At 36.6% G+C, this 23,936-nt stretch overlaps 3 protein-coding genes across 6 annotated transcripts; 2 read left to right on the top strand and 1 right to left on the bottom strand.

Moving 5' to 3' along the window:
• Positions 1 to 1,343: 1,343 nt before the first annotated feature.
• On the top strand, positions 1,344 to 15,752 carry LOC147519452 (kinesin-like protein KIN-14B). Of its 2 annotated transcripts, XM_086591039.1 has the most exons (23): positions 1,344 to 1,759; positions 2,006 to 2,129; positions 2,793 to 2,879; positions 3,051 to 3,221; positions 3,747 to 3,853; positions 4,167 to 4,298; positions 4,447 to 4,625; positions 5,138 to 5,296; positions 6,130 to 6,221; positions 7,091 to 7,242; positions 7,540 to 7,713; positions 8,334 to 8,480; positions 9,727 to 9,918; positions 10,654 to 10,725; positions 11,465 to 11,520; positions 11,624 to 11,840; positions 12,501 to 12,692; positions 12,824 to 13,033; positions 13,303 to 13,653; positions 13,851 to 13,949; positions 14,370 to 14,510; positions 14,606 to 14,764; positions 15,223 to 15,752. In XM_086591039.1, exons 1-23 carry the CDS (start codon positions 1,562 to 1,564, stop codon positions 15,664 to 15,666), a joined length of 3,855 nt encoding a protein of 1,284 aa, XP_086447165.1. In that variant the 5' UTR covers positions 1,344 to 1,561; the 3' UTR covers positions 15,667 to 15,752. The 2 variants fall into 2 exon arrangements, with proteins under 2 accessions (XP_086447165.1, XP_086447166.1); XM_086591040.1 differs by lacking the exon at positions 9,727 to 9,918.
• A 228-nt stretch (positions 15,753 to 15,980) lies between these two features.
• Positions 15,981 to 18,775, top strand: LOC147519451 (uncharacterized). 2 transcript variants are annotated; one of them, XM_086591042.1, is made up of 8 exons: positions 15,981 to 16,276; positions 16,407 to 16,503; positions 16,588 to 16,679; positions 16,762 to 16,804; positions 16,889 to 16,945; positions 17,057 to 17,111; positions 18,006 to 18,091; positions 18,518 to 18,775. In XM_086591042.1, exons 2-8 carry the CDS (start codon positions 16,420 to 16,422, stop codon positions 18,539 to 18,541), a joined length of 441 nt encoding a protein of 146 aa, XP_086447168.1. In that variant the 5' UTR covers positions 15,981 to 16,276; positions 16,407 to 16,419; the 3' UTR covers positions 18,542 to 18,775. The 2 variants fall into 2 exon arrangements, with proteins under 2 accessions (XP_086447168.1, XP_086447167.1); XM_086591041.1 differs by having other exon boundaries at positions 16,087 to 16,276; positions 16,415 to 16,503.
• A 1,417-nt stretch (positions 18,776 to 20,192) lies between these two features.
• On the bottom strand, positions 20,193 to 21,470 carry LOC147519450 (mitochondrial import inner membrane translocase subunit PAM16 like 2-like). Of its 2 annotated transcripts, none has more exons than XM_086591043.1 (5): positions 21,259 to 21,470; positions 21,079 to 21,136; positions 20,919 to 21,006; positions 20,678 to 20,811; positions 20,193 to 20,569 (listed from the first exon to the last, which is right to left on the bottom strand). In XM_086591043.1, exons 2-5 carry the CDS (start codon positions 21,079 to 21,081, stop codon positions 20,459 to 20,461), a joined length of 336 nt encoding a protein of 111 aa, XP_086447169.1. In that variant the 5' UTR covers positions 21,082 to 21,136; positions 21,259 to 21,470; the 3' UTR covers positions 20,193 to 20,458. The 2 variants fall into 2 exon arrangements, with proteins under 2 accessions (XP_086447169.1, XP_086447170.1); XM_086591044.1 differs by having other exon boundaries at positions 21,215 to 21,312.
• Positions 21,471 to 23,936: the final 2,466 nt, after the last annotated feature.

The raw sequence follows: 23,936 nt of genomic DNA, 5'->3' as shown, positions 1-23,936 counted from the left end.
ATTAATTTAATCTGTTCTATTTGTCTGCGTCATAATTTGTTTATCATCTTTCCTATGGTACTCTTCTAAAACTTGCTTTTACAATTCCCGGCCTTTACTGTCGAATTAAGTGAAAGCAACCTTTAACCAAATTTAGGGAAGATGTTATTTTGTAATCTAAATGATATGTGGTTGAAACTCTGAAACATTAATTAGTGGGAAGCATTTGGACCCTCCAGGGATTCCTCGTGAAAAAGTGGAAAACATATTATGAGATGTCTGTGTGGTGTGAACTCTTTTTGATCATGAAATATCAGTTTCCTGTGAGAAATCTCGAAAGAAAAATGTACAGTATATGGGAACAGAAATTAGGACATACGATTCAAGTTTAAAATTTTGATCTTGAGATCAAACACACCTGAAAAATCTTTTTTTTTTTTGAAAATATAAAAGAGTAGTGGCACACGACATGTCAATACAGTAATACCAAAGACCAGCTCCTCAACCTCCTTTGCCCATTAAATTTGACATCTTTCGCTTGGATAGTTTGACAAATTTAATTCCGTATAGCGAATGTCATTGGCCCCGTTCATTGAAATCTTTCGCCCTTTTCTCAAACTCAACCCAGCCCAGTCAGCTAAGCCCGGCCCAATTTATCTGAAACATCACACAAAATAGTCCAATGAATTTTTGTACTAAAATTAGGGCTATCAACGGGTCGGACTTGAACATGACTCACCTATATCCAAGTCCCGTCCAAATTATATTTACATTTAGAAGGTCCAAGCCCCGGTCTAGGTCCCATTAGACATGATCGGATTCGGGCCTGGCTTAGGTCCAATAAAGTTATATGGAAATTGTGTATTTTTTTTTTATTATTTCTCTAAAAAAATATGAAAATAGTGTATTTTTTTTATTATTTCTCTAAAAAAAACTAAAATAGAGAGTAGTAAAATTCGAACCCAAGCCTTATATGTGGCACTACAACACCAATCCATCAAACTTATTAACATTTTATGTATACTAGTAGTTACAAATATAATAATACTTATTTGAAAAAAAAAAAAAAACCTTAGTTTTCGGGCTGGGCTGTTATCGGGTAGTCTTTCCAAATCCTTATTTTATCGGTTTGGATTCAATCGGACATCGGGCCTGGCCTGACCATCGACAGCCCTAGCTAAAATATCGGTATCATCTGCTGACACACTAGTTGACACGCGGGGCCTCTGAAATATTCCAAAATTCCACGTCATCTTTATTGCTGGACGAGTGAAGGACCCAAGCACGATCAAATTGTCTGGTTCCAACACCAAAAAAAATATTTGTAATTCAAATAATTAGGCCCCAGCGTTTCTATTTCCCTTATCCTCGAAATAAACAAAAAAACAAAAAGCAAAACCAAAAACACAAGTGATAGTAAATGAGAGCGATACGTGAACCAATACACTACGCATAATTCACTTGTGAGTCTAACACCTCAACCGTGGACTCCTAAGACTCATATCACTTCATTCCTTCATTAAATAATAATAATAATAATAATAATAAAAAGGCAGGAGAGGAGAGATCTAGGGTTTAGGAAATGGGCGAAGAGAAAAAGAATAGATGGAATTGGGAAGTACCTGGATTTGAACCGAGAAAGTCACCATTGAATGAAGATGATCATATTAAAAAACAATCTTCTTCTTCACATTTAGTTAGAAGGTATTCGATATCTGCTGCTGATAATAATAAGCTCGTTTTAGCTACAAAGTTGCAGAAATTGAATGATAAAGTCAAGGTACGAACCAACCCAACTTCAGTTTTCATTATTATTTTCATTCATTATTAGCTACTTTTAATTGAGAGACATTATAGTGACAATTCCACGTGTCAGTTTAGTTAGTGGGGATGAAAATTTACACTTATGTCAACTAGGAAATGAGATTGTACATACCCGACTTAAAGATATATATTATATTTTTTGGCATTCATTTGTTAAGAGTGCAACAATTTATTAAAGAATCTCACTACATCTTTTTGATAGCATGCAAAAGAAGATTATTTGGAGTTGAGACGAGAAGCCAGTGACCTGCAGGAGTACTCGAATGCAAAACTTGATCGAGTTACACGTTACTTAGGTGTTCTTGCAGATAGGGCTCGTAAGCTTGGTAAGGAATGAAAGGTGTAGTGTATAATGCATTTCAAAGACTTTAAGAATACATATGCCGTACTTTATGAACCATCTAGGAAGATTGGATGTGTACTACTGCCTTATTATTGTCATGCCCTCACTATAATATTTCACCATGTTAAGGAATGCATTCCTAGCTTGTTTGTAGTGCGACCAAGTGAACTGATAATAACTGATTAGGGGGGTGGTCACATAAAAACCATCTTATTTGTTTCTTTTATGTACCGTAATAGAGTTCAATTGGACTTTTCATTGTTCCTTAAGAGGGTCAGATTTCCGACGCTTTAGAAAGCAGTGGATTACTTTTGTGTTTTTTGATTGGCAAGTCTGTTTTAAATGAGATTAGTAACTCAGTAATGCTGGCGGGGTTTGAACCCCAAACTTCTGGTATTAGCACCCAAAGATTTTACTAACTTAGCTAGCTGGCACCTGCAAGTAGTGGATTGTTCACTGTGGTTCAAGTCCAAATAGTCAAAAGTTATTGGATTATTGAAAATCAAGACATAAGAGAGAAATTGTTGAAAGTCTTGCCTGTTAAGGGTCTTAAATAGACATGTTTCACAACATTTATTCATCACTGGTTATTTTTTGCCCATAGGTGATATGCCATATGCATTGAGTCCGCTATCTCATTTTGCAGATCAATTTGCGCTTGAAAGTGAGGCTAGAATATCTCCTCTAATCGTAGAGAAGAAGCGGTTGTACAACGACTTATTGACAGCCAAAGGTATATTTTCTTAAAAGCTTGGATTGTTTTCTATTTGTTTTTTCTTCATGCCAGTTCAATGCTGGGAATGTTCACTTGTATCTTAACAAAAATGGCTTATCAGTTCATAGGTTTATGTTTCCCGAGTTCTTTTAACTCGAATAATTACTTTCTATATACTGATACTTTCAGGAAACATAAAGGTATTTTGTCGCACAAGACCTTTATTTGAAGAAGAGGGTTCATCGTTAGTGGAGTTCCCTGATGATTTCACCATCCGCGTGAAAACTGGTGATGACTCTGCGACTAACCAGAAGAAAGATTTTGAGTTTGATAGGGTTTATGGACCTCATGTTGGACAAGGTGAGCGAGTATGAATGAATTTGATAGGGTTTAAGATTGTTGAGATTATAATCGCATATTGGGTGTCTAAAGCTTCGCAATCAAATATAAAAATCGTGGAGCCGTTCCACTTATCACCAATTGGTTTTAAGTTGGATGCCAAATTCAGAGCGGGATATTTCCCTGACCCAAAGAGCCCATGTTACTCCACGTCACCTGTTTAAAAACTGCCCCCCTCTGTTAGGCTCAAGATACGCCACATGTGCGGGGGCGTATTGAGTTACAATCCCATATCAGGTGTCCAAAGCCTCACAATCAAATATATAAATTATGGGGCTACTCTGCCTATCACCAATTGGTTTTAAGTTGGATGCCCAAATTCAAGAAAGATGAATAAAGGTGATTAAAGTTATATTTAGTATAGCTCACTTTGATTTGAGTATTTAAGATGCTGAACCTCTTCTAGGCTTCACTTTTCTTTCGCACACACGAACACACACAAACATATCAATTGAGCTCCTTTTGACTGATGATGTGTGTATGTAGGTGAACTCTTCCACGATGTCCAGCCATATGTACAGTCAGCCTTGGATGGATATAATGTTTCAATATTTGCTTATGGGCAAACACGTTCTGGAAAAACGCACACAATGGTACTGCCTCTTCCTTTCCTTTGTAGTTTGATCTAATCAATAATTAGGTGAATCTAAAAAAGCTTATGACCTCATTGGTGATGTGAATGTGGCTAACAGCAAATACTTAGTTGTCTGCACTTAGGTTGCATAATCTATGACGAACTACAGTAATTAAACTTGAGAAAATGTCAATTACATTCCACATGGTCCAAAGCACTGATGTCAATTAATTTATATGTTAATTTGTGGGTTTTTCCCCAACCCCCCCCTAGTCCATCAAAAGAAATTAATGGTGAACTGCTTTTCTGACAAGGAATTCCACATTTTGCAGGAGGGATCTAGTCAAGAGCGTGGTTTATATGTCCGATGCTTTGAAGAACTATTTGATTTATCAAATTCAGATACAACATCTACATCTAAATTTAACTTCTATGCAACTATCGCTGAGCTTCATAATGAACAGGTTTGCTTCAGTTGTATGTTTTACTTTGTAGTACTCTGCCATTGTGGACTATATTCATTTAATGTGTTACATTAGTGGTGGATCTACTATGAATTGGCATGGTTGGTTTCTGCTCATGTTGCTTCTGGACCTGGCCCATGTTTCATAGGTGCGGGATCTACTCTCTGAATTTCAGAACACTGTACCAAAGGTCCGCATGGGGTCACCAGATTCTTTCACAGAACTTGTACAGGAGAAAGTTGAGAGTCCTTCAGACTTCTCTAAAGTCCTAAAAGCAGGATTGCAGAATCGAGGAACTGATGTATCAAAGTCGATTGTCTCCCATATGTATGGTCAAACTTCTATCAGTTTACCTGTTTTTGATTTGCTTCTCTTTATTTGTTTTTTCTTTCTTCTACCACTTCCTATTCTTGTTATGCATATTTGAAAGTGCTAAACTGTTTGAGCATTATTATGCAATGCTCCCAGAATGACATCCAAGCTGGGGTTTTAGTCCTCACTGTTACCTGGTTATATCCTTTAATACTTATATTCTTCCCTTTTGCTTGCTAGGAGAGAGCCGCTTAGCTTCCTTTAGTGTAGAAGGAATGTTTCCAATCCTTGTTAATTTTTGAAGGATAATTAACATAATTGTGTGAGAAAAGCCTAACTTCATGGTGGCAATCAATGGAGTGGTTGCTAACCAAAAAAAAAAGAAAAAGCAAATCAGTGTGTGAAACTGTTCTTTAATCTAGAAAGTACTTTCTGCAATATTACAAGTGATGAACCTTACTGGGGTTTGTTTTATATCCCAAACTTCTCCTTGTGCTTATATTCTTTCAGTTCTGTTTTGTTTGCAGGATTGTCTTTATTCACGTTCACTGCAGCAATTGGATCACTAGGGAAAGTTTGTACAGTAAGCTCTCTCTTGTAGACTTGGCTGGAAGTGAAGGTTTGCTTATCGATGCAAGTGGAGAGCGCGTAACAGATCTGCTGCATGTGATGAAATCGCTATCTGCGTAAGTATTGTACTTGGTATCAGTTTTCTTCTTCAATCTTATCATTTTGTACACTCTGTGAGATGGTCAATTATTGTAAGTTTTGCCCCTAATAAATATTCGTAGTCTTGGTCTCTGTCTTCCAAGATAAATATCCATGTCTTTTCTGTCACCTAGAATAAGGTGCAAAGAGAAGAACGGTAAGTATTGCCCTGCCATAGACGTTACGATTGTTTCGTTCTTCACTCCCACGTTTTGGTACTTTCGGGATCTTCATATGTTCTGTTAGTGAGACTGGTCATTTTGAGGGGTTACAGTGGGAATTGGTTTAGTTATCAGTTCCATTTTGCACTTTGCATATGAAATTCATGTTTCATAATAGTGAGTTTTAGGCAGTTGATTTTTCTTGGTCTTGTTTCAAACCAGTCTACCGTCCGAAGGTTGGTTTTAGCAAGAATAAGGTGCTTGGAGTTTGTGTAGAGGTAGACATTGGAGGTGGCTTTAACATTGATTGCATATCTTGGTCTTATTAAAGATACATGTGTCAAACTCCATGTTGGGCTTGGTTTTTCAGAGCCTCAGAGTTTTGGTATGAAACTGGCTGGATGGTGTAACAAATCTCTACCAGAAGTTGATAAGAGCACTCTGTGTAGTTTTCCCATGTACTGTGTTCCATTAGAAATACTTGTTACTGGGATTAGGCACATTTAATTTATCCCCTGAGTTACTTTGTAGTTTGAGTTGTTACATTTCGTGCTAGTGCTTGAGAACAGAATCTCTCCCGTAATTGTCTTTACGTGAACATTTGAAGCCTTTTCCAGGCATTCTTACTGCTATTGAACTTTTGCTTCTAGGTTGGGAGACGTGTTGTCTTCTTTGACTGCCAAGAAGGATGTTGTACCATATGGAAATTCGCGGCTTACTAAACTACTTGAAGATTCTCTAGGTAAATACTTCTTTCGCCTTAGTGTACCTTAAAGAGAAGTTGTTCAGTGGAAATCTCAAACTCCACTTAATAACAACTCTTTACTAGTTTTTGTTCATCCATTGCAATTTTTCTGTACAGGTTTTTTTGTTTGATCGATAAGAGTTCTCTAGGTTCAAAGCTAAACTTCTTATTTTTGGATTTCATTTAATTATTAATTGCATTTGCCAGATAAAGAGCAGTTTTAGTCAGGTTATTGGTGAGTCAGGCTACTTGTAAATCAAGCAGCTGTAGTTGGTATATCATTGTCCCCCAATGTACAAAGTACCGCTAAAAATTCTAACAGGCATTAGTATTGACTTTCTGTAATATTAGTTACTATTTTGTTGACTTTAAACTGACAAGAAAAGTGACTGTGGGAGGAATGTAATGTGATGTTTTGTTTGGTACAAGCTTATTCAAATGGGGATTACACTTGAATCTTATGGTATGAGCACCTTTTTCTTTATTGGTAAAGTGAACTCTCAATAATAAAGTAGGTCGAGAAAACCTACACTTGCGATAAAAGAAAGAAAGACAACATCCTCAAAGACTACATTCTAGATTGCTGAGTGGTATGAGCGCTTTATTGAGGAGCCTGAATTTGTTGTATTGAGCTTCTTGTGGTACAGAGAGCCTTATTGGACACTTCTGAAATATTGGTGTATGTAATGAAGAGTCTGAATTTCTGTAGTGTCTTTGAGTTGTGCACTATTGAGGAGAGAGTGGAGAGTGACACAACAACACGTGTGTCTGTCTGTGTCAGGTTCATTATTTTTCTAATATTTGAAACAGATTCATTTTGACTTTGATGTAAGCTATCTAATTTTCATGGCTTTATGCTGTTATAGGTGGAAACTCCAAGACATTGTTGATTGTGAACGTGTGCCCAAATGTCTCTAATCTATCAGAGACATTGTCAGCCCTTAATTTTGCTGGAAGAGCTCGGAACTCTGAACTAAGTCTTGGAAATCGAGATACCATTAAGAAGTGGAGAGATGTTGTAAGCATGCTCCTTCTTTTCTCCTTTTTCTTTTGGAAATGTGAGGGCAGCATATCTTCTACATGCTTTTCAAATAAATACAGGTTCAAGAGGGATCGATCTTATAATCTATTGACTCCTAGCCGATAAAAATTTGTTTGACTAAAACTTGGCTTTGTTTATATGTCTGACTTGGAAGCCTCCTAACTGAGTTACCTTATATGACTTATTGGTCTATTTTGATAAAGAGAACATGATTGAGCCTGTTTTGTAGCAGCTTATTGCTTTTGCTGATTCATAGTAATGATGTCTGTGCAGGCAAATGATGCCCGGAAAGAACTATATGAAAAAGAGAAAGAAATACTTGATTTAAAGCAAGAGGCTTTGGGACTAAAGCAGGCACTTAAAGATGCAAATGATCAGTGTGTCCTACTCTTCAACGAAGTTCAGAAAGCCTGGAAAGTTTCTTTCACATTGCAGGCAGATCTGAAGGTTTCTGATATTATTCTTGTAGTGTTTTTTTTTTCTTCTTTTTTTGGATTGCTAAAGTGTAATATGGTAATCCATCACAGAAACAAGTTGTAGGATGTGGTACCCTACCATACAAGAGAAACATAAAGGAAATACAATGCAACAAGGTAGAAGAAATAAGAACACAAAGTCTAACTAAATCCCAACAACAAATCCCAACTGGATAGAAAAGTTACAAAAGAGACATTTATATTAGTATGAGAATGGGTATTTGTCCGCAGGTTCTAGCTCGAGTGGTTTGACATTAGTTTGTTTACTAAGTATAGCACCAAAACTCTGCCAATTCCTTAACTATATTATTTCTTTTGACAGTCTAGGCGTTTATACAACAACTATATACGGTTGTCTTAACTAACCATGTCCATTGACACGGTTATATTCAAAGATATTGCTTTTGATTAATCGAGCACATACAATCTATGTCACCACTTCATTTTTTCTCCTACATTGTGTTACACCCATATTGTTAGCATCTTCTCAAGAATATTCTGTGTGTGTCATCAGATCAATGCCAACTGTTTTAGTAAGTAAAATTTGAAAACACGGATGTTGATTCTTTTTCCTCTAATTTTGTATCGCAGTCAGAAAATTTATTGCTGATAGAGAAGCATAAAGTTGAGAAGGATCAGAATGCTCAGCTGAAAAATCAAGTTGCTCATCTTTTGCAATTGGATCAAGATCAGAAAATTCAGATACAACAACAAGACACGACAATTCAGTCTTTGCAGGTATTACTTAATCCTCATTTTTTCTGGCGTCTGCTAACTTAGTTGGTCAAATCATATGGAGTTGTTGCCATAAACCAGGTTCTGAAACCCAGTGGTACCCTGACCACTCAATTTTCAGTATATATATACGCACATATGTTTTTATTCTGTGATAAATGATACGTTTTCAAGTTCGATTTCCAATATGTGTATTATTCTTAGTATCCTTCCAATCTCCTCAGTCTTAGTTGTAGTATTTATCAAGTTGTTTCTGACAGTGGGATGATGCTACCATGTTAGTTAGGTTAATGTTATTATTTACTTGTGTAACACAACTGGTTAGGTTCAAGTGTTTTCAGTGATTCAACACTCCCTTCCTTAAGTGATAGTGTCGAACTCATTACCTAAGGACTTGAAGAGACCTCCACCAATTTCATTTTAGGGGTTTTGATTTAACTTCTACGAGTTTTATTCACGAGGCACATTATAACGATTTACCGCATACACACAATGATATTGTCCCTACAACGTCAAAACTTCCGAGGTCACATTTTATTACTGGCCCCGTCTGAGCATGCTTAACTCCTGAATTCTTATGAGATCTGGTGTTAAGTGCTTTGGAAAGGCCTTGCCACTGGTATTTTGACAGATAAGTTACTTCTGTCCTGGACCTCTAATGTTGTTGGTCAGATGTGGGACTAAGACATACCTGGTGGCCAGTGCAACCGTTGGCCTTCACTAGGCCAACATTTCCCTCCCACTTGGGTGCAAACGGATAGGTTTCGGATCGGATATGCCTGTACCGTATCTAAATCTGAAAATTGGCACTGACATCTGCATCCGACGGATGTTAAAGAATGGTATTTGAATGCAATATGTTATCCGAAACAGATATCGGATAAAATCCGATCTGAATAATAGTGTTAATAATTTTTATCTTCTTTTTTTGTTTTGGTTTATTTGCTCTATTTATATAATAGTATTACAAATAAATACATTTGTTACTATATACTTCTGAGTAACAATAATTTATTTATTCGTTTGCTAGCCCTCATAAATCTATGAGTTGATGCTTTCTGCCTGTCTTGATGCTTTCGATTTAAGTTTTGAGTAAACAGTGCTGTCCTTTGAACTTTATGATGAACTTACCTTGTATGTTCTTCTACATATATTAGAAAAAGAAATGGTAGAACCTTGTAAGTGGTTAACATATTTTATGCTGTTATTATTTTTGTTGTTGATTTGTAAGAGTTCTTTTTTCATGTAGGCCAAAATTAAGGGCATTGAATCACAACTCAATGAAGCCCTTAATTCTGGTGATGCTAGGTCAGCTGTTGGTTCGGATTCAGGATCTGTTGGGACTCAATCATTTTCAACGGCAATAGGAGATGGTGGAGATAGTTCAGCTGTCACCAAGAAACTAGAGGAAGAGCTTTCAAAGCGGGATGCACTTATTGAGGTCCCCCATACATAAATTTTGAACTAGTTACTTATTAAGATTTAAGATGGTACAACGATGAAGAATACTGTAATGAGTCGCATGCATCAGTACTTCTCCGCGTTTTGTGTGAACCGTTTGATATTTGATGTGGGATGTTTTGTACGTAAACACAAGTTGTGTATATTCCTGGTCCAGAGTTACTATTAATATGGGGATGAGCTTTTAGGCGAGGTTATGTATCTTAAATTATTTCAAGAACTCCTCAGCGTAGGTCCTTGAGATATGTACAGAAGGAAATAGTTTGCTAAGTTTTTGTGTTAGCTGCTCTTGAAAGTGTACTGTCAGTCTGACAAAATGTTTCATGGATAATGGATGATATTTAGTCGAATTTGTTTGGCTGGGAAATAAAGGGTTGCAATATGGGAATTTTATTCTTGGGAAGATCTTGTCTTAGACTCATGGCAATTGAGGTGTACCTTTTGTAGTGCCTTACAAAGGGGATACGTAGTACCTGTACGAAAATTATTTTCTAATGAAGTTTGTTCTTGGCTGATATATAATATAAAATAATTAATAAATTATGATGACATTTGAAACCATAGTTAGGTGAGTTCTTTGATATCATTTTGATTAATCTTCTAAATTTTGATTTCAAGTTTTTAGGTATTTTCTCAGGTGTTGCTTTCACAGTTTCTTTTAGCCATTTCAGTTTACTTTGAATTTTGATGTTTTTTGTGTGTGTTGTATCTGCAGAGGTTGCATGAAGAAAATGAGAAACTTTTTGACAGATTAACAGAGAAAGCTTCATTAGGTGGATCCCCTCAGGTTTAGATACTTTCACTACACGAATTGTTTTTTTTTTTTTTTTTGCTTTCATGGTAATAGTGTTTATTTATGGAGTTCAATATTTTCTAATTCCTTTAGCTGTAAAAGACAAAAAGAATAGGTTTTGCTGACATATTGGTTGGAATTGTTTTTTGAGCATACTGTTATTCATTTAGCTGTATTATATTTTGATAGAATTGAAGTGGAACCTTGACTATCAAATAACTTGAAAGTTGTGACATCAACACACTACTGATTTGCTCTGACTCCTCTAAGAGAGATGGATGCTTAAACAACCACCTTTATGTCTGAAATATCTCTTTGTGGTATGTCCGTTTTAAAATTTTCTTTTTCTCTATCTGTTAGTTGGACGAACCTCCTCTCCGATACGGCTCTCAAGTGGGCTTATGAGATTGATCAATTCAAATTTGTATTCAAATTTGTTTACTGGTTGCTAAATTAATCAATAAGCTGACATAATTTATATAAAATCATGATAATCCTCGGGCATCACTTTTGTTTTTTTCTTTTCTTTTCTTTCCCTTTTAGTTTATATTCATACCATTGCTCCAAGTTTTGATGTCAAATCGAAACTGAAGCTTGTACACTACTTTTGAAAACTTGGGTTAAACTTGGTACTTTAGTGAATGAATGAACAAACTTATATGTTATTCCCCTTTTCTATTTATTGATGTTATTTGAGACTAATTTTAATCAAGTCAATCAACATCATGATTAGGTTTCAAGTCCAGCAACTAAAAGATTGGCTAGTTTTCAACCTCGTGATATGGGAAGGTATACTGCTTTATACCCTCTATTTGTCATATTGCTTTCAAACTTTCTTTCCATGTTTAGTATTTTTGCTCCATGAGTCTTCATTGCTGAAAACTGTTTCCAGGAGCGATAATAACAAAGGACACTCTATGGAGGTACTTGCATTGCCTTCAGTTCCAGATGCAGCAGATGGTACGGTTGCTTTGGTTAAATCAGGTCCTGAGAAAGTCAAGACAACCCCAGCAGGAGAATATCTAACTGCTGCATTGATGGACTTTGAGCCTGAACAATATGACAGCCTTGCCGCCATTGCAGATGGAGCAAATAAGCTTTTGATGTTGGTATGCTTGTGAAGTGACTCTATTAAGTTTATTCCATATGTTTATCTGTTTTCTTTTTTCCTTTTCTGTTTTCTTTATTGATAGTTAGATTAGTTTGTGCTGGCTATATACATGATCTTTTTATATTATTCTATTCTCAAATCTCATGCAAGATGATGTGCAGTCAATCTATTTTCTTAACGTTTTTATGTTTACAGTAATTTTACGATGTATTCTAGATTTCTAGGTATTCTATTGGGACATTTTAGCGTTGGCATTTTTTTTCCGAACCTTCCATTTCAAATAAAAACTGATTTATTATTATTGTTATTATTCTAAGGGAATAATAAATAGATAGAGCACTAACAGGTTAATACTTTGTTAGTAATGAATATTATACATAGAGTATACATATGACTTTGAGGTCTTGCTAAAGAATACCTTATCTGCAGTCTTTATAGAAGTATAAAGATAATTCTGCCCCGGAGAGTGCGCTATTCATCATGGTTGTCATAAGTATGGTTGACTCTTAAGTAGTGGAGATTTCTGGACATATTAGGCTATATCCCTTTGCTTTTTGATAGGGGAAATAAGAGATGTGGATTAACTGGGGAAGGATTACATCTTTCTCTCAAATACTTATTGCCCATCCATTCTAACCAAATGATTACGGAATTACAGGTTTTGGCTGCTGTCATTAAAGCAGGGGCTGCAAGGGAGCATGAAATACTTGCTGAAATAAGAGATGCCGTTTTTTCATTTATTCGTAAAATGGAGCCAAGGAGAGTAATGGATACAATGCTCGTTTCTCGTGTTAGAATTCTGTATATTAGGTCATTGCTGGCTAAATCCCCTGAACTTCAATCCATCAAGGTAATAGAATTTGGCAATTTGCATTAGCTTCACTTGTTTTTGACTTTATGTGAGAAGTGTGTACCTTAGCCTCTGTTTTCATGAACTTGAGGGTGGTGAGTGGTAACTGCTAACCATAGTTGTGTGTGTAGGTTTCTCCTGTTGAACGATTCCTAGAGAAAGCTAATAGTGGGAGAAGTAGAAGCTCGAGCCGCAGTAGTAGTCCTGGCAGGTCTCCAGGGAACCATGATTCTATGCGAATGTCTCTTGCTGATGACGTACATGGATTCAGAGTGAATATAAAGCAAGAAAAGAAGTCCAAGTTTTCATCAATAGTGTTAAAACTTCGAGGAATTGATCAGGTATTCTTGCTGGATGTGTCACTCTATAATTCCATATGCATCAGAAATTCTTCTCATCATGCTGTTGTGTTAATTATGTTATAATATGTAAACTTCAAGTAGTTAATCTTTGTTTGCTACTGTTTCTGTTCTATTACTATATTTAATCATTGTGCGCACCACGTATCACCTGTCAAGGACCTTTGTTCCCTTCAAGTTAAGATGGTTGGGTAGTTTACATTTAGTGACTTGCTCCTCTTTTTCCACCTCCATTTGAACTAAATGGGCAGGAGACATGGAGGCAGCATGTAACCGGTGGAAAGCTCAGGGAAGTTACCGAGGAAGCAAAAAGTTTTGCAGTTGGAAACAAGGCTCTTGCAGCTCTCTTTGTTCATACTCCAGCAGGCGAGCTGCAGCGCCAAATAAGATCTTGGCTTGCAGAGAGCTTTGAGTTTCTATCTGTTACTGGGGCTGATGCTATAGGGGGTACAACAGGACAGCTTGAGCTTCTTTCAACTGCTATTATGGATGGATGGATGGCTGGTCTTGGAGCTGCATTGCCACCAAATACTGATGCTCTAGGACAGCTTTTATCTGAATACTCGAAGCGGGTTTACACATCCCAATTGCAGCATTTGAAGGTATTTCTTTATATGTGGAAAATATAATCGTATGTTCGGTACATGAAATATTTGTTTTAACAAAGCATAAAAGATGACAGAGTTTACATTAAATAAAATCCTCCATGAACTCCCCCTTTTATCTTTTATTTCATGCTTTTCTCTTTAACCTTGACAGAGTTTATGGCATTTTGATCCCAAGTGTGGTTTTTGCACAGGATATTGCGGGTACACTGGCAATGGAAGAAGCAGAAGAATCAGCACAAGTCGCTAAGCTGCGTTCTGCACTCGAATCTGTTGATCACAAAAGACGGAAGGTAGACATATATCCATAAAGTGTCATTTGTATACCCAGAATCTGTTAATCACTCAAAGCTGCTGGCTAATTCTAGGTGTTGATGTAATCTTCGAACTAGATAGAAAGAGAAAAAGTTTAAAAATTTGGGACTGCTAGATTGAACGTATATTTGCTAGTACTACTGCAGCATTGATCTTTATAGTACCACTTAGCCGACCCACCCTGAAATTTGGCTAATATGGACAAGATATTGACCGTAGGCAGACTGCGAAGTCAACAAAGCAAAAGTTGATGACAACAAATTTTGGCAGATTATGTGCAGACACTTGATACATTCAATGCCAATCTTTGAAAATTCGGCATGTTGCTAAAGTTGCTAGGTTTCATACCTTTTTATACTAGCATAGTGTAACACTTCTCTCTTATTTCTTATCATCAGATTTTGCAGCAGATGCGAAGTGATACAGCTTTGCTAACATTAGAACAGGGTGGCTCACCTATTCGAAATCCTTCAACTGCAGCTGAAGAGGCAAGGCTGGCGTCTCTCATATCCCTCGACAGCATATTGAAACAAGTCAAGGTGTTTCTTTTTATACAGAAATGGATATTCTTTGTTAATGCAAGGCTAGCAGTAATCCGTGGGTCAACAGTGTATTTATCTTTTTGTATTTACAGGACATAATGAGGCAGGCCTCTGGAAACTCTTTAATAAAGAGCAAAAAGCAAGCATTGCTTGCATCTTTGGATGAATTAACAGAAAGAATGCCCTCTCTCCTTGAAATTGATCATCCATGTGCTCAGAGGCAAATAGTAGATACCCGTACAGTAGTACAGGTACACACTCCTAAACTAGAATTGCAGTTAGGTGATCCTTTTGCTAATAATGATTACCCATTGTTGAGGATTCTTGTGCAATGAACACTGATGAGAGTGTCAGAAGGGAGTTGTTAACTTATATGACAAACTATCTAAATAATGCTGTTATTGCTACTGTTTCAGTCACTGGACAGTAGCATACCAGCATAGTGTATTTACTTTTTTTTCAAATGCCATGTAGGTGTTTTTGCTGTACAGATGTTTAGTCGTGTATATTTGTAATGGTGGTCCAAAAAAGTTTTACTTTGGTCCGAGTGTTGTCCAAATGTTAGATAATGTTTTCTGACAAATTTATCTTAGTAGCAATTGTTTTCCTTAATAAACTTTAAAATCTTGAAGAGTGACCATAAAAAACGCAAATGATTTTCAAAGTTTATGCATTTGGGACGGATTTCTCATACTCATGAATTCTGCAGTCAATTCCCGAGCTAGATGATCAGCTGCCAGATGAAGCACGTGCACTCCAGCCATCAGCAGGTACGGAGACAGATGTAACACAATGGAATGTATTGCAATTCAACACGGGGTCAACAAGCCCATTCATCATTAAATGTGGAGCAAATTCCAATTCCGAGTTGGTCATCAAAGCAGATGCTAAAGTGCAGGATCCCAAAGGTGGGGAGATTGTTAGAGTCGTTCCAAGGCCAACCGTTCTGACAAATATGAGTTTGGAGGGCATGAAACAAGTATTTTCTCAACTTCCTGAGGCTCTTAGCTTGCTTGCTCTGGCAAGAACTGCAGATGGAACTCGAGCTCGGTATTCTAGATTGTACAGGACTTTGGCTATGAAGGTTCCATCGCTAAGGGATCTGGTTAGTGAGCTTGAAAAGGGTGGAGTACTGAAAGATGTCAAGTCCTAGTGATTTGCAGGAATGGTTTCCCACGTGTATGCTTTGTAAAATGTTTTTTTCCTTAATATATATGTTTTCATTTTAGGCGCTGTTAATATTTTCTCTTTCAGTGGTTATTATTATCGTTACAAGATGTCTCCCTAGGCGAGACAGTTGTTACCCTTGTGTATTCTGTTGCCTGCTACAAGATGGGCGATGGATAAGCGGTTATACTAGGAAGAAGATCTGTAAATTTGTCATGGCGCAACGGAAAACGACACTACTAACATAATGGTGCAGTCTAAATCATCCCTAGAAAAGTAACTTAATTCACTCATTGGAATGATGTCACTCGCCTGTATCAAAAAGTGGTACAAGGCTACAATGGTGATATATCCCGTATATAAACCAGCTGGCCGCGAGATATATTTTTCTGAAAAATCGTCCAACGTGTAGGACGATATTTCGTACGCGTGATTGACAAGCCTGACAAACTCGCGGGAGCAATAAAAACGGTGATAATGATTGATGAGAAGGTTCACTGACACGTGTTTGGCAATTTTTAGGTCTGTTTATTTATTTTTTTGTTCGCTCCATCAACTAAGAAGGGGGGAAACAGTGTGCGCGCCAGAAAGAAAAGGTTAGCTTATTGATGCAGTAAAATAAAATTATTGTAGACTTTCATCTGATTCATGACAAAAAATAAAACTCGATAACTATATAGCAAGACCAAGGTTTATTTTAATGACACGAAACTTTATGTGTACAAGTGCGGCAGTGAAGATGGCCAATCAAATTAAAGAGGAGTTTGTATTAGGAGATATAGCGTGGGTACGGATACGCAATCGCTCATGGTGGCCTGCTCAGGTGTGTGTACTCTTTTTCGGGATATGGTGTGCATCATTACTATAGGAAATAACCTTTTTTTTTAATTGTAATCCCATTCTGTAGGTGGTGGATGAGAAATGTGTAAGTAAGGACAGTCGACCCAAGAGAAAATCAGCGAAAGAAATTCTTGTTCGAGTCTATGGGAGCTACAGATAGTGAGTGGGCTCTGTGGTGTTTTACAGTTTTCAGTTGGCTTGTCTGTTTGTATTGCTTCTAATAACACTTGCTGTCTTGTAGTCTGTACGTGAACCCTTCGAAATACCGGACTGAGTTTGAGAATGTGAGTTTTGATGATCTCTCGTATACCTTTTCGTCAATATTGGTCTGAAAACAAATTTGACCTAATGGGAATTTAATTTTTCAGACTCTTAAGCGATATAATGGCAGTTACAAGGAATTGTTTCAAAACTATTTGGAGAAGGTAAATTTCTTTTGCACACCATAGACGGGTATTGATTTTTGTAATTCTCAAGAATTGATAATACAATAAGAGAACTCTAGTTTTTTCTGACTACCTGGGGTTGGCCTGTAGGATGTTTCTCGCATCCAGTCTGATAGCCTGAAGAGAAGAGTTTCTGAAACCGGAGGTTAGTTAATAATTTCTTCTCAATTAGTGTGTCTATGCAGGTTTTACTTACAGAAAGTTAGAAACATTGTACATTTGTTCTGCAGTCGTCTTTAGACTGGTATGTAACACGGACATTCCATTTTTCATTGAGTTTTCTGTGTTGGACCAAGTTTTATCCATGTTTGAGGTGCATGTAGTTCCTTGTGAAACATATTTCGTGCCCGTGTTGGGCACCTCATTGTTACCTAACTGTATAGTTTATTTTATTTTTCATTTTTTTCCTTTTTGTTTCAGATTGTCATGGATTCTCGTAAACCAGCTCATATTGCACTATTAAGATTGCGAGTGTGTTGTGCGCAAGATTGTTTATCCACTACTAAGCCCATATGCTTTGAAATGATGAAAAATAGTTTTTAGGTCATAAGTTTATGAATGAAAAGTTTGCATGGACAGTCTAGTGGTTGTGTGAGAGAGTCAAGAATGCTCCAATACTGACCTACAGAACTGTTTTTGACAATCTTGTTTGTCAGTAGCTTTGTTTTAACCTTAAAATTTATTTTCTTTCTTTTTTGCTAAGTTCTGAGCATATTCTTTTTTTTTAGTTAGAAGAGAGCATATCAGTTTTTTCTGAGAATCTCTGCAAGACTGCAAGTGAACATCTTTCCACAGTAGTATTCATGCAACTGTCAGGTTGAAAATTGCTATTTATGAAGAACTTTTGCATCTCGATCATTCCCAAATTTATGTTTCACCCCTCACCAACACATTCACGCAAGCAGGACAAACAGAGGTGACAAGTTCTGGGATGGAAACCCAGTTTTGGAACCTCACATTACAGTGAAGCATGCAACTGCTTACCAGTATTTTACTTGACAAAGTTACTTGATAGTGTTTGTTACCTTTCTCATTTCAGAGGAATCTGCAGTGGAAGCTTCCAATAAGGAAACACCAGGGACAGATGCGGGTGAAAAGAAACAAAAGCCAGACAGTCCAGGACTTGTAAGTATACTTGATGTGGTATACTTTATTTGGTATTCTTTTAGCCATTTACTTTTCTGTAACTGACATGCTATCAGCCACTGGACGTCTTGAAAAACTCTTGAACTCCAGTTATTGATGTCCCTCGTGGTTCCATTCAACAAATGTATCTAGAACTAATAAGGAATAAAACCATATAATCATGTTTTTCTGGCTTAGTCACGTACACATGACATGAATCCTTGCCAGTTTCATTTGCCCTCATCTTAATCAAGAGGATCCGTCGTAAAGTTGATATGAGAGCTACTTCAAGTTGAGCTTAACATTAAAACCTGCAAGAGAACCCTTGTATGTGGAGCTAACCCAAATTATTTTATTTCATTGGTCAAGTTTGTGGTTTTAATCTTTAAATCACACCTCTGAGGTGAGCTACAACCTTTGTTTCAGGTTTCACCGGCTGCTGACCATTAGACTGAATCTTGCAATTCAGATCAGCTTGAAGACTAGCAAAACCTTGAGATCTTTGCAGCTGGCCGGAATAAAGCTCATCTGTTTCAAGTTAATTACTTCATTTTTCTTGTAAGGTTGACTAGATTTGTTTGTAATAAATCATAATAATCACAATAAGTTCCATTCATTATTACAAATTACAATTAACAAAGAAATATAAATAGCTTCCATGATTTAATGAGGCATCTTTTCTTATGACCGTTTGACTTGTCAAATAGTGGGTCTTTAACCGTGTTTGTAATCAAGTATGCATTACTGTGTCAGGAAATTTAGACTTGAGCATTATATGATTTCTCATGTTTGTATTGGTGTTGGTTGCTGCGATATACAATTTTCTTTTGCCGTAATCATTGTCAGCAACACCGCAAATGATTTACACCGCAAATGATTTACAATTGATTGAATTGAATTACTGTGATAACAAGATATAAGGGCATCTCTAATGGAGGGTGTAAAGCGTATAATGTGTGAAATTTACACTCTTATTTTGAAAAAACCCTTTCCAATGGAGGGTGTAAACTGTATACAATAGCTATTAGTTGTTAAAATTTGGTGGAAATTCCCCTCCCAGATTATTAGTTAATAAGAAACACGGACGTAGCTTTAAATGTCGTGGGTGGGTTTTTAAAATTCGGATGTCACTTCAACAGACGAGGTATTTAAAATATTTCATTTGCGACGGCCCATGACCGTCGCTACTCTTGTTTTCAGATTTCTAAAATACAGACGTGAGTTAAAGTGACGTGCGTTCTCTTCTTAAAATTTTCTTTTGCAAACTTGCGACGGTTAACGTCTGTCGTTTTACTCTTTATTTCCACACCACCATTGGAAGAGCCATGAGGTGTATATTTATTACTTTAGAAATAAGAGTGTAAAATCCTAGTGGCGCCTACATGGAGCCTATGTGGTGTAGATTTACACACTCCATTGAAAATGCTCTAAGGTCTGAGTTAGACACACGTACAATAAAATTAGTTTTTAAATAAGGATATCCTACGCCTACACGAGACTCGAGGAAGAGGATATTGGCGGCTGTACCTATATAAACTTAATTAGTGCAACAAATACCTAAACAATAACAATCAAGAAATAGCTAGATTGCCAATGGATGCACTCTCCTTTGCTTTGAAACGAAGAACAACAATAACTAAGGCAGAGCAATGAAATTACTCCGGAAGTTAGTCAACCAATTTTCTGGTGCACAGAGTAGAGACTTTCTCATCAATAACTCACCCTTGTTCCATGAGTCATCTAGTGGGGGGAAAATCCTAATTGGCTCATCAAGTTTGGGGTGGGGGGTAATACTAGTTAACCCGCAATGCAAGTAACCTGCCGTAGTGATACAACTTGACATGGGTCAGACTTGGTAGCGGAGTGCCTAAGACAGCTGAACAGAGGATCGCGTTAACATTCGATTTAGCCAAGCCACTAAAGAACCCTGACGCAGAGAGAAATAGGAACTACAAGTACAATCCAAATAGCAGCAACATAGGTTGAAGATTCACAAATGCAGTTACACCTGGTGCAAGTATAAAAACATCTATAATTATACAATTATAAGACCAGCAGTCTACAGATTTCTCTTGTCATCTCATACCAAAAACATCCATAATTATACAATCAACAACTATGTCATATAAAACCGCAAGTGATGTCAAAACAAACAATAACCTTGACTTGATATTGACCTTGTCCCCTGTACCTCCATTACAATAATCATGAAGCACACTCCCATCTAAATATAATTAGGTATAATTCAAGATTGATCTTCAGTACAAATACACTCAGATTTGATTGAACAGATATACGTTAGCTTATTGGTCTTACAAAATTGCAAAGGGTGTATAAAGAAATAAAGGGAAATGTTCACACACTTTTTCATTGACCTTTCCCTTGGTTCGCTGCTTCTAAATACTCTTTCGCCTTTTGAATCTTAGACTGAAGGTAGAAGCTTCCATTGGCATTCCGCTCGAACAGGGTATTATATTTCTGTATAACACAAAATGTATTGAAGATAATCAATCACTGCAGTCTAAACAAGACCTAAAAGCTTCAATTACTCACTGTAGCAAATTGAGAAATACTCAAATACACAACCTGCAATATTTCCTCCCATGATGAACTTTCTGTGACGCCGAGAATATCTCTAGCTTCTTGCTCAGTCATAGGCTTGATACCTCTCCGAATAGTGTTATGTATTGTTTCTTGAGCAACACCAGATTTAGAGGCATCTGCAATGAGTCATAAAATATGTAAGTCCAGGCGCACATCAGTTATGGTGAAAACAGAAAAGTGCAAGGCTAATAACAGAAAGATATAAGTTAACCATGGAACTAACTAGAAAGCGCTTGGCGGTAGGCTTTAAAGACAGCCCTTCCGAGTATTCCAGCGCCCATAACAATCAATTGCCCAAGAAGCCTCCCAGCCTGTTCAAAATGAGAAATTCCATAAACTTCAAATAAATATATAAAATAAAGAGGGCTAGTCGTTCAACATACCATGATTATAGCGTGAGCAATCAGATTAAGCCGCGTTCACCAGAACCACAAAACAAACCTAGCAAATATAAGACCATTATTTTTTAAGTAAGAAATAATGCAACACTTATAGAAATGAATTGCAAATTCTACATACCCAAATCCCAAATTAGAAGAAAACGAGACAGAGAGACGACGTACCTGGAGAGAGATTAAAAAAATTCCTTTCGTTAAGCAGGATCAGGATGTCGAGAGAAGTTTTCTGGTGAGTTGGGTTATATTATATATATATGTATCGCGGGTATAGGTGTGAAACTTCAAGAGCATTCTCGAAATCTCAACACGAACGTTGTGGGCATGTTGGAAAGTCAAACGTGTATCATTCAAATATCAACACAAGTTCTGGGAAGTATAAAATGTATCGAAATTTTATGAAAACTTTTTTCAGTTTTTTGTTTTCTGAAATTCTTGTTCACTGTTTTTTTGAGCAATATTTCAAACAGAATCTCGGAATTCTGTTAAATATTTCGGTTATTGAGAAAATCAAAACGATAATATATCCAAATTCCACACCGAATTCTAGTTTTTAGAACTGATAGAATTCTATAAATTCCCAAATCCTGAACTACATGATAGATTTTTTTTTCCGGGGTAACGAGACGAGATATGGAATGTGTTAAAGTGCATTCCCAATGCAAGTCAGTGTTTTTCACCTCCATGTGGGCTCAATTTCCCCTATTTGCTACCGTTTTGGTGAAAAACAAGGTGAGAGTGCCCAATGCAGATGTGACTTTGAATTTCGGACGAGATGTTTGATTTTGTTTGAATGCATTTTGATCGAAACGGAATGCAACATTCCATCTGATATTTTGCCCGAAACGGAATGAAACATTCCGTATGGTATTTTATAATGAAACGGAATGAAACATCTCGTCTGGTAAGTCTAATATAACAGACATGAAACATCCAACTTTCAATTTCTTCCATTGCGCCTCTATTGCGATTTTATTCAATTTATTCAATTCTAATGGCGACCCCAATGATTCCCCACCTACCTCACCATATGAAGACCATAGTAGATGGTTTGGAAATCACAAAATTTCAAAAAAAAAAACAAAAGGATAAAAGGATCGTCGTCAACAACTCAAAATGTGGACAAGGATAACAAAATTGAACTTGGCTTTAAATTTCCACTACGTTATGAAATTGACCAACACCCGCCATTAGCGTCAACATCTGTCAAACACTTAGCAAATAGAGTGGCGGCGTCTCAAGTAAGTTTTAGATTTTTTTTTTTATGTTAATTATTATTATTTATGTTAGTTTATATAAAGTTTGTTGTTGTGTAATTAGTTTGAATTTGTTACATTGCGTTAAATTTTTTTGAGTTTAAATTATATCGTGCTGAATAGTTTGTTGTATTGCGTGTAATATGAATGTAGGCAATACACCTATGAAAAATGCGTTGTGCACTTTCAAATGCAGTGTCATGGTGGCGTTGTTTGAGATAAAAAATGGACCCTAATTTTATCACGGTTACTAACATTATAGTCGCCACACCATTTGGGAACTTTTTAAATTCAAATTTGGGACAAAATGATCAAGCATTGTTGTTTGGGATAGTTGAGCGGTGGTGGAAATCTACCCACACATTCCATTTCCCATGGAGTGAGCTTGAGATTATCCCTATTGATTTCATTATGCTCACGGGTATCCCTATTGGTTATGAAGATGTTGTTCCTTTTGGTGAAAATTTGGAGGTTTTTACTACTGCAATGAGTTTCTTTCAAGGTTTTAATATGGTAGAAGATGATGAGGAAGACGTATTTTTGAGATTATCGGCTAAGCACTTTAAGGGAGGAGCTATAAATATGAGTTGGTTTACTTCGAGATACTTGAATAGGCTAAAGGAGAAGCCGAAAGACTATCATATTGGCATTGAGTCGATCGAAGAATATGTACGTGTTTTCCTCTTTTACTTTGTAATGAACGAAATGACACGTTTTTTCTCGTTGTTGGTACGATATCCTTGCCTCAGACAACTAAAAAAAAAAATGCTTAAATAATCATAAACGAAATTTATAAATTGACAAATTGACAAAATTGTAATTATCCGGCTTTGTATTGTAGTACAACTTGCATTTTCGAGCCTCCACCGCATTCACAATTGCAACAAACTTGTTCATTATTTTCGAAATATATTTCCATCTACCGCAAATCTACTGTTTTGACTCTCATTAGTAAAGCATATGTCAACCTAAACTTGCATTCAAGTAGTGTACGACTAGAGTTTGGCGGACACGACTACTCTCCTCTTCAACACAACGTTTAGAGTGTATTTAATTACTATTTTTCCATCTCATATCTACTGTTCACACACTTTCAATCTACTGTTCATCAACGTATTGTAAATCATTGCTCATCACACAACATTAACGAATAGTAGAAAAATAAACAACCACTCAAGGACACCTGTAGATAAACTAGCCGTAAACCCCCTCAGAATTTGACAGATTTAACTCTTCACGTAGCCATTCCCAATGCAAATAAATTTTAGCATTGGATTTTTTTCCCGTGATAGATGAAATCAATCATTGAGAAACCTATAAATTTACCCACCAACAGCCTATAAATTTTAGCATTGTATTTTTTTCCCGTGATAGATGAAAAACCTTACTTTACATATTATATGTACATCAACAATTTTATCATGAACTTGACAACGAACTATCGGTATCAAATTAGGAAACTATATAAAACGAGAGTGAGTTCAAGGGATATTGGGAAAAATAAAAGTACCTTCAAGAGCAACTGAATTTATTTCTTCGCTAAAGTCAACTGAAGATAGATACTCGAGAGATAGGTTAGCCCATTTGCCT

The sequence above is a fragment of the Coptis chinensis genome, chromosome 2, assembly GCF_015680905.1.
Source record: "Coptis chinensis isolate HL-2020 chromosome 2, ASM1568090v1, whole genome shotgun sequence".
In the NCBI taxonomy this organism is placed as follows: Eukaryota; Viridiplantae; Streptophyta; class Magnoliopsida; order Ranunculales; family Ranunculaceae; genus Coptis; species Coptis chinensis.
The sequence above is the reverse complement of the archived record's forward strand: the minus strand, read 5'-3'. Positions and strand labels throughout refer to the sequence as shown.

Bases quoted from the DNA above. Each gene is read 5' to 3' on its own strand.
- LOC147519452 (XM_086591039.1), top strand. From the start codon at position 1,562: ATGGGCGAAGAGAAAAAGAATAGATGGAATTGGGAAGTACCTGGATTT. The intron at 4,299-4,446 runs GTTTGCTTCAGT...CATGTTTCATAG, and splicing joins CTGAGCTTCATAATGAACAG to GTGCGGGATCTACTCTCTGA. The intron at 14,511-14,605 runs GTGTTTCTTTTT...TTGTATTTACAG, and splicing joins GCATATTGAAACAAGTCAAG to GACATAATGAGGCAGGCCTC.
- LOC147519451 (XM_086591041.1), top strand. From the start codon at position 16,165: ATGAGAAGGTTCACTGACACGTGTTTGGCAATTTTTAGGTCTGTTTAT. The intron at 16,277-16,414 runs GTTAGCTTATTG...CAAGTGCGGCAG, and splicing joins GTGCGCGCCAGAAAGAAAAG to TGAAGATGGCCAATCAAATT. The intron at 18,092-18,517 runs GTAAGTATACTT...CCTTTGTTTCAG, and splicing joins AGCCAGACAGTCCAGGACTT to GTTTCACCGGCTGCTGACCA.
- LOC147519450 (XM_086591043.1), bottom strand. The intron at 20,812-20,918 runs GTTAGTTCCATG...GACTCATTGCAG, and splicing joins CTACCGCCAAGCGCTTTCTA to ATGCCTCTAAATCTGGTGTT. The intron at 20,570-20,677 runs GTTGTGTATTTG...TGTGTTATACAG, and splicing joins CATGGGAGGAAATATTGCAG to AAATATAATACCCTGTTCGA.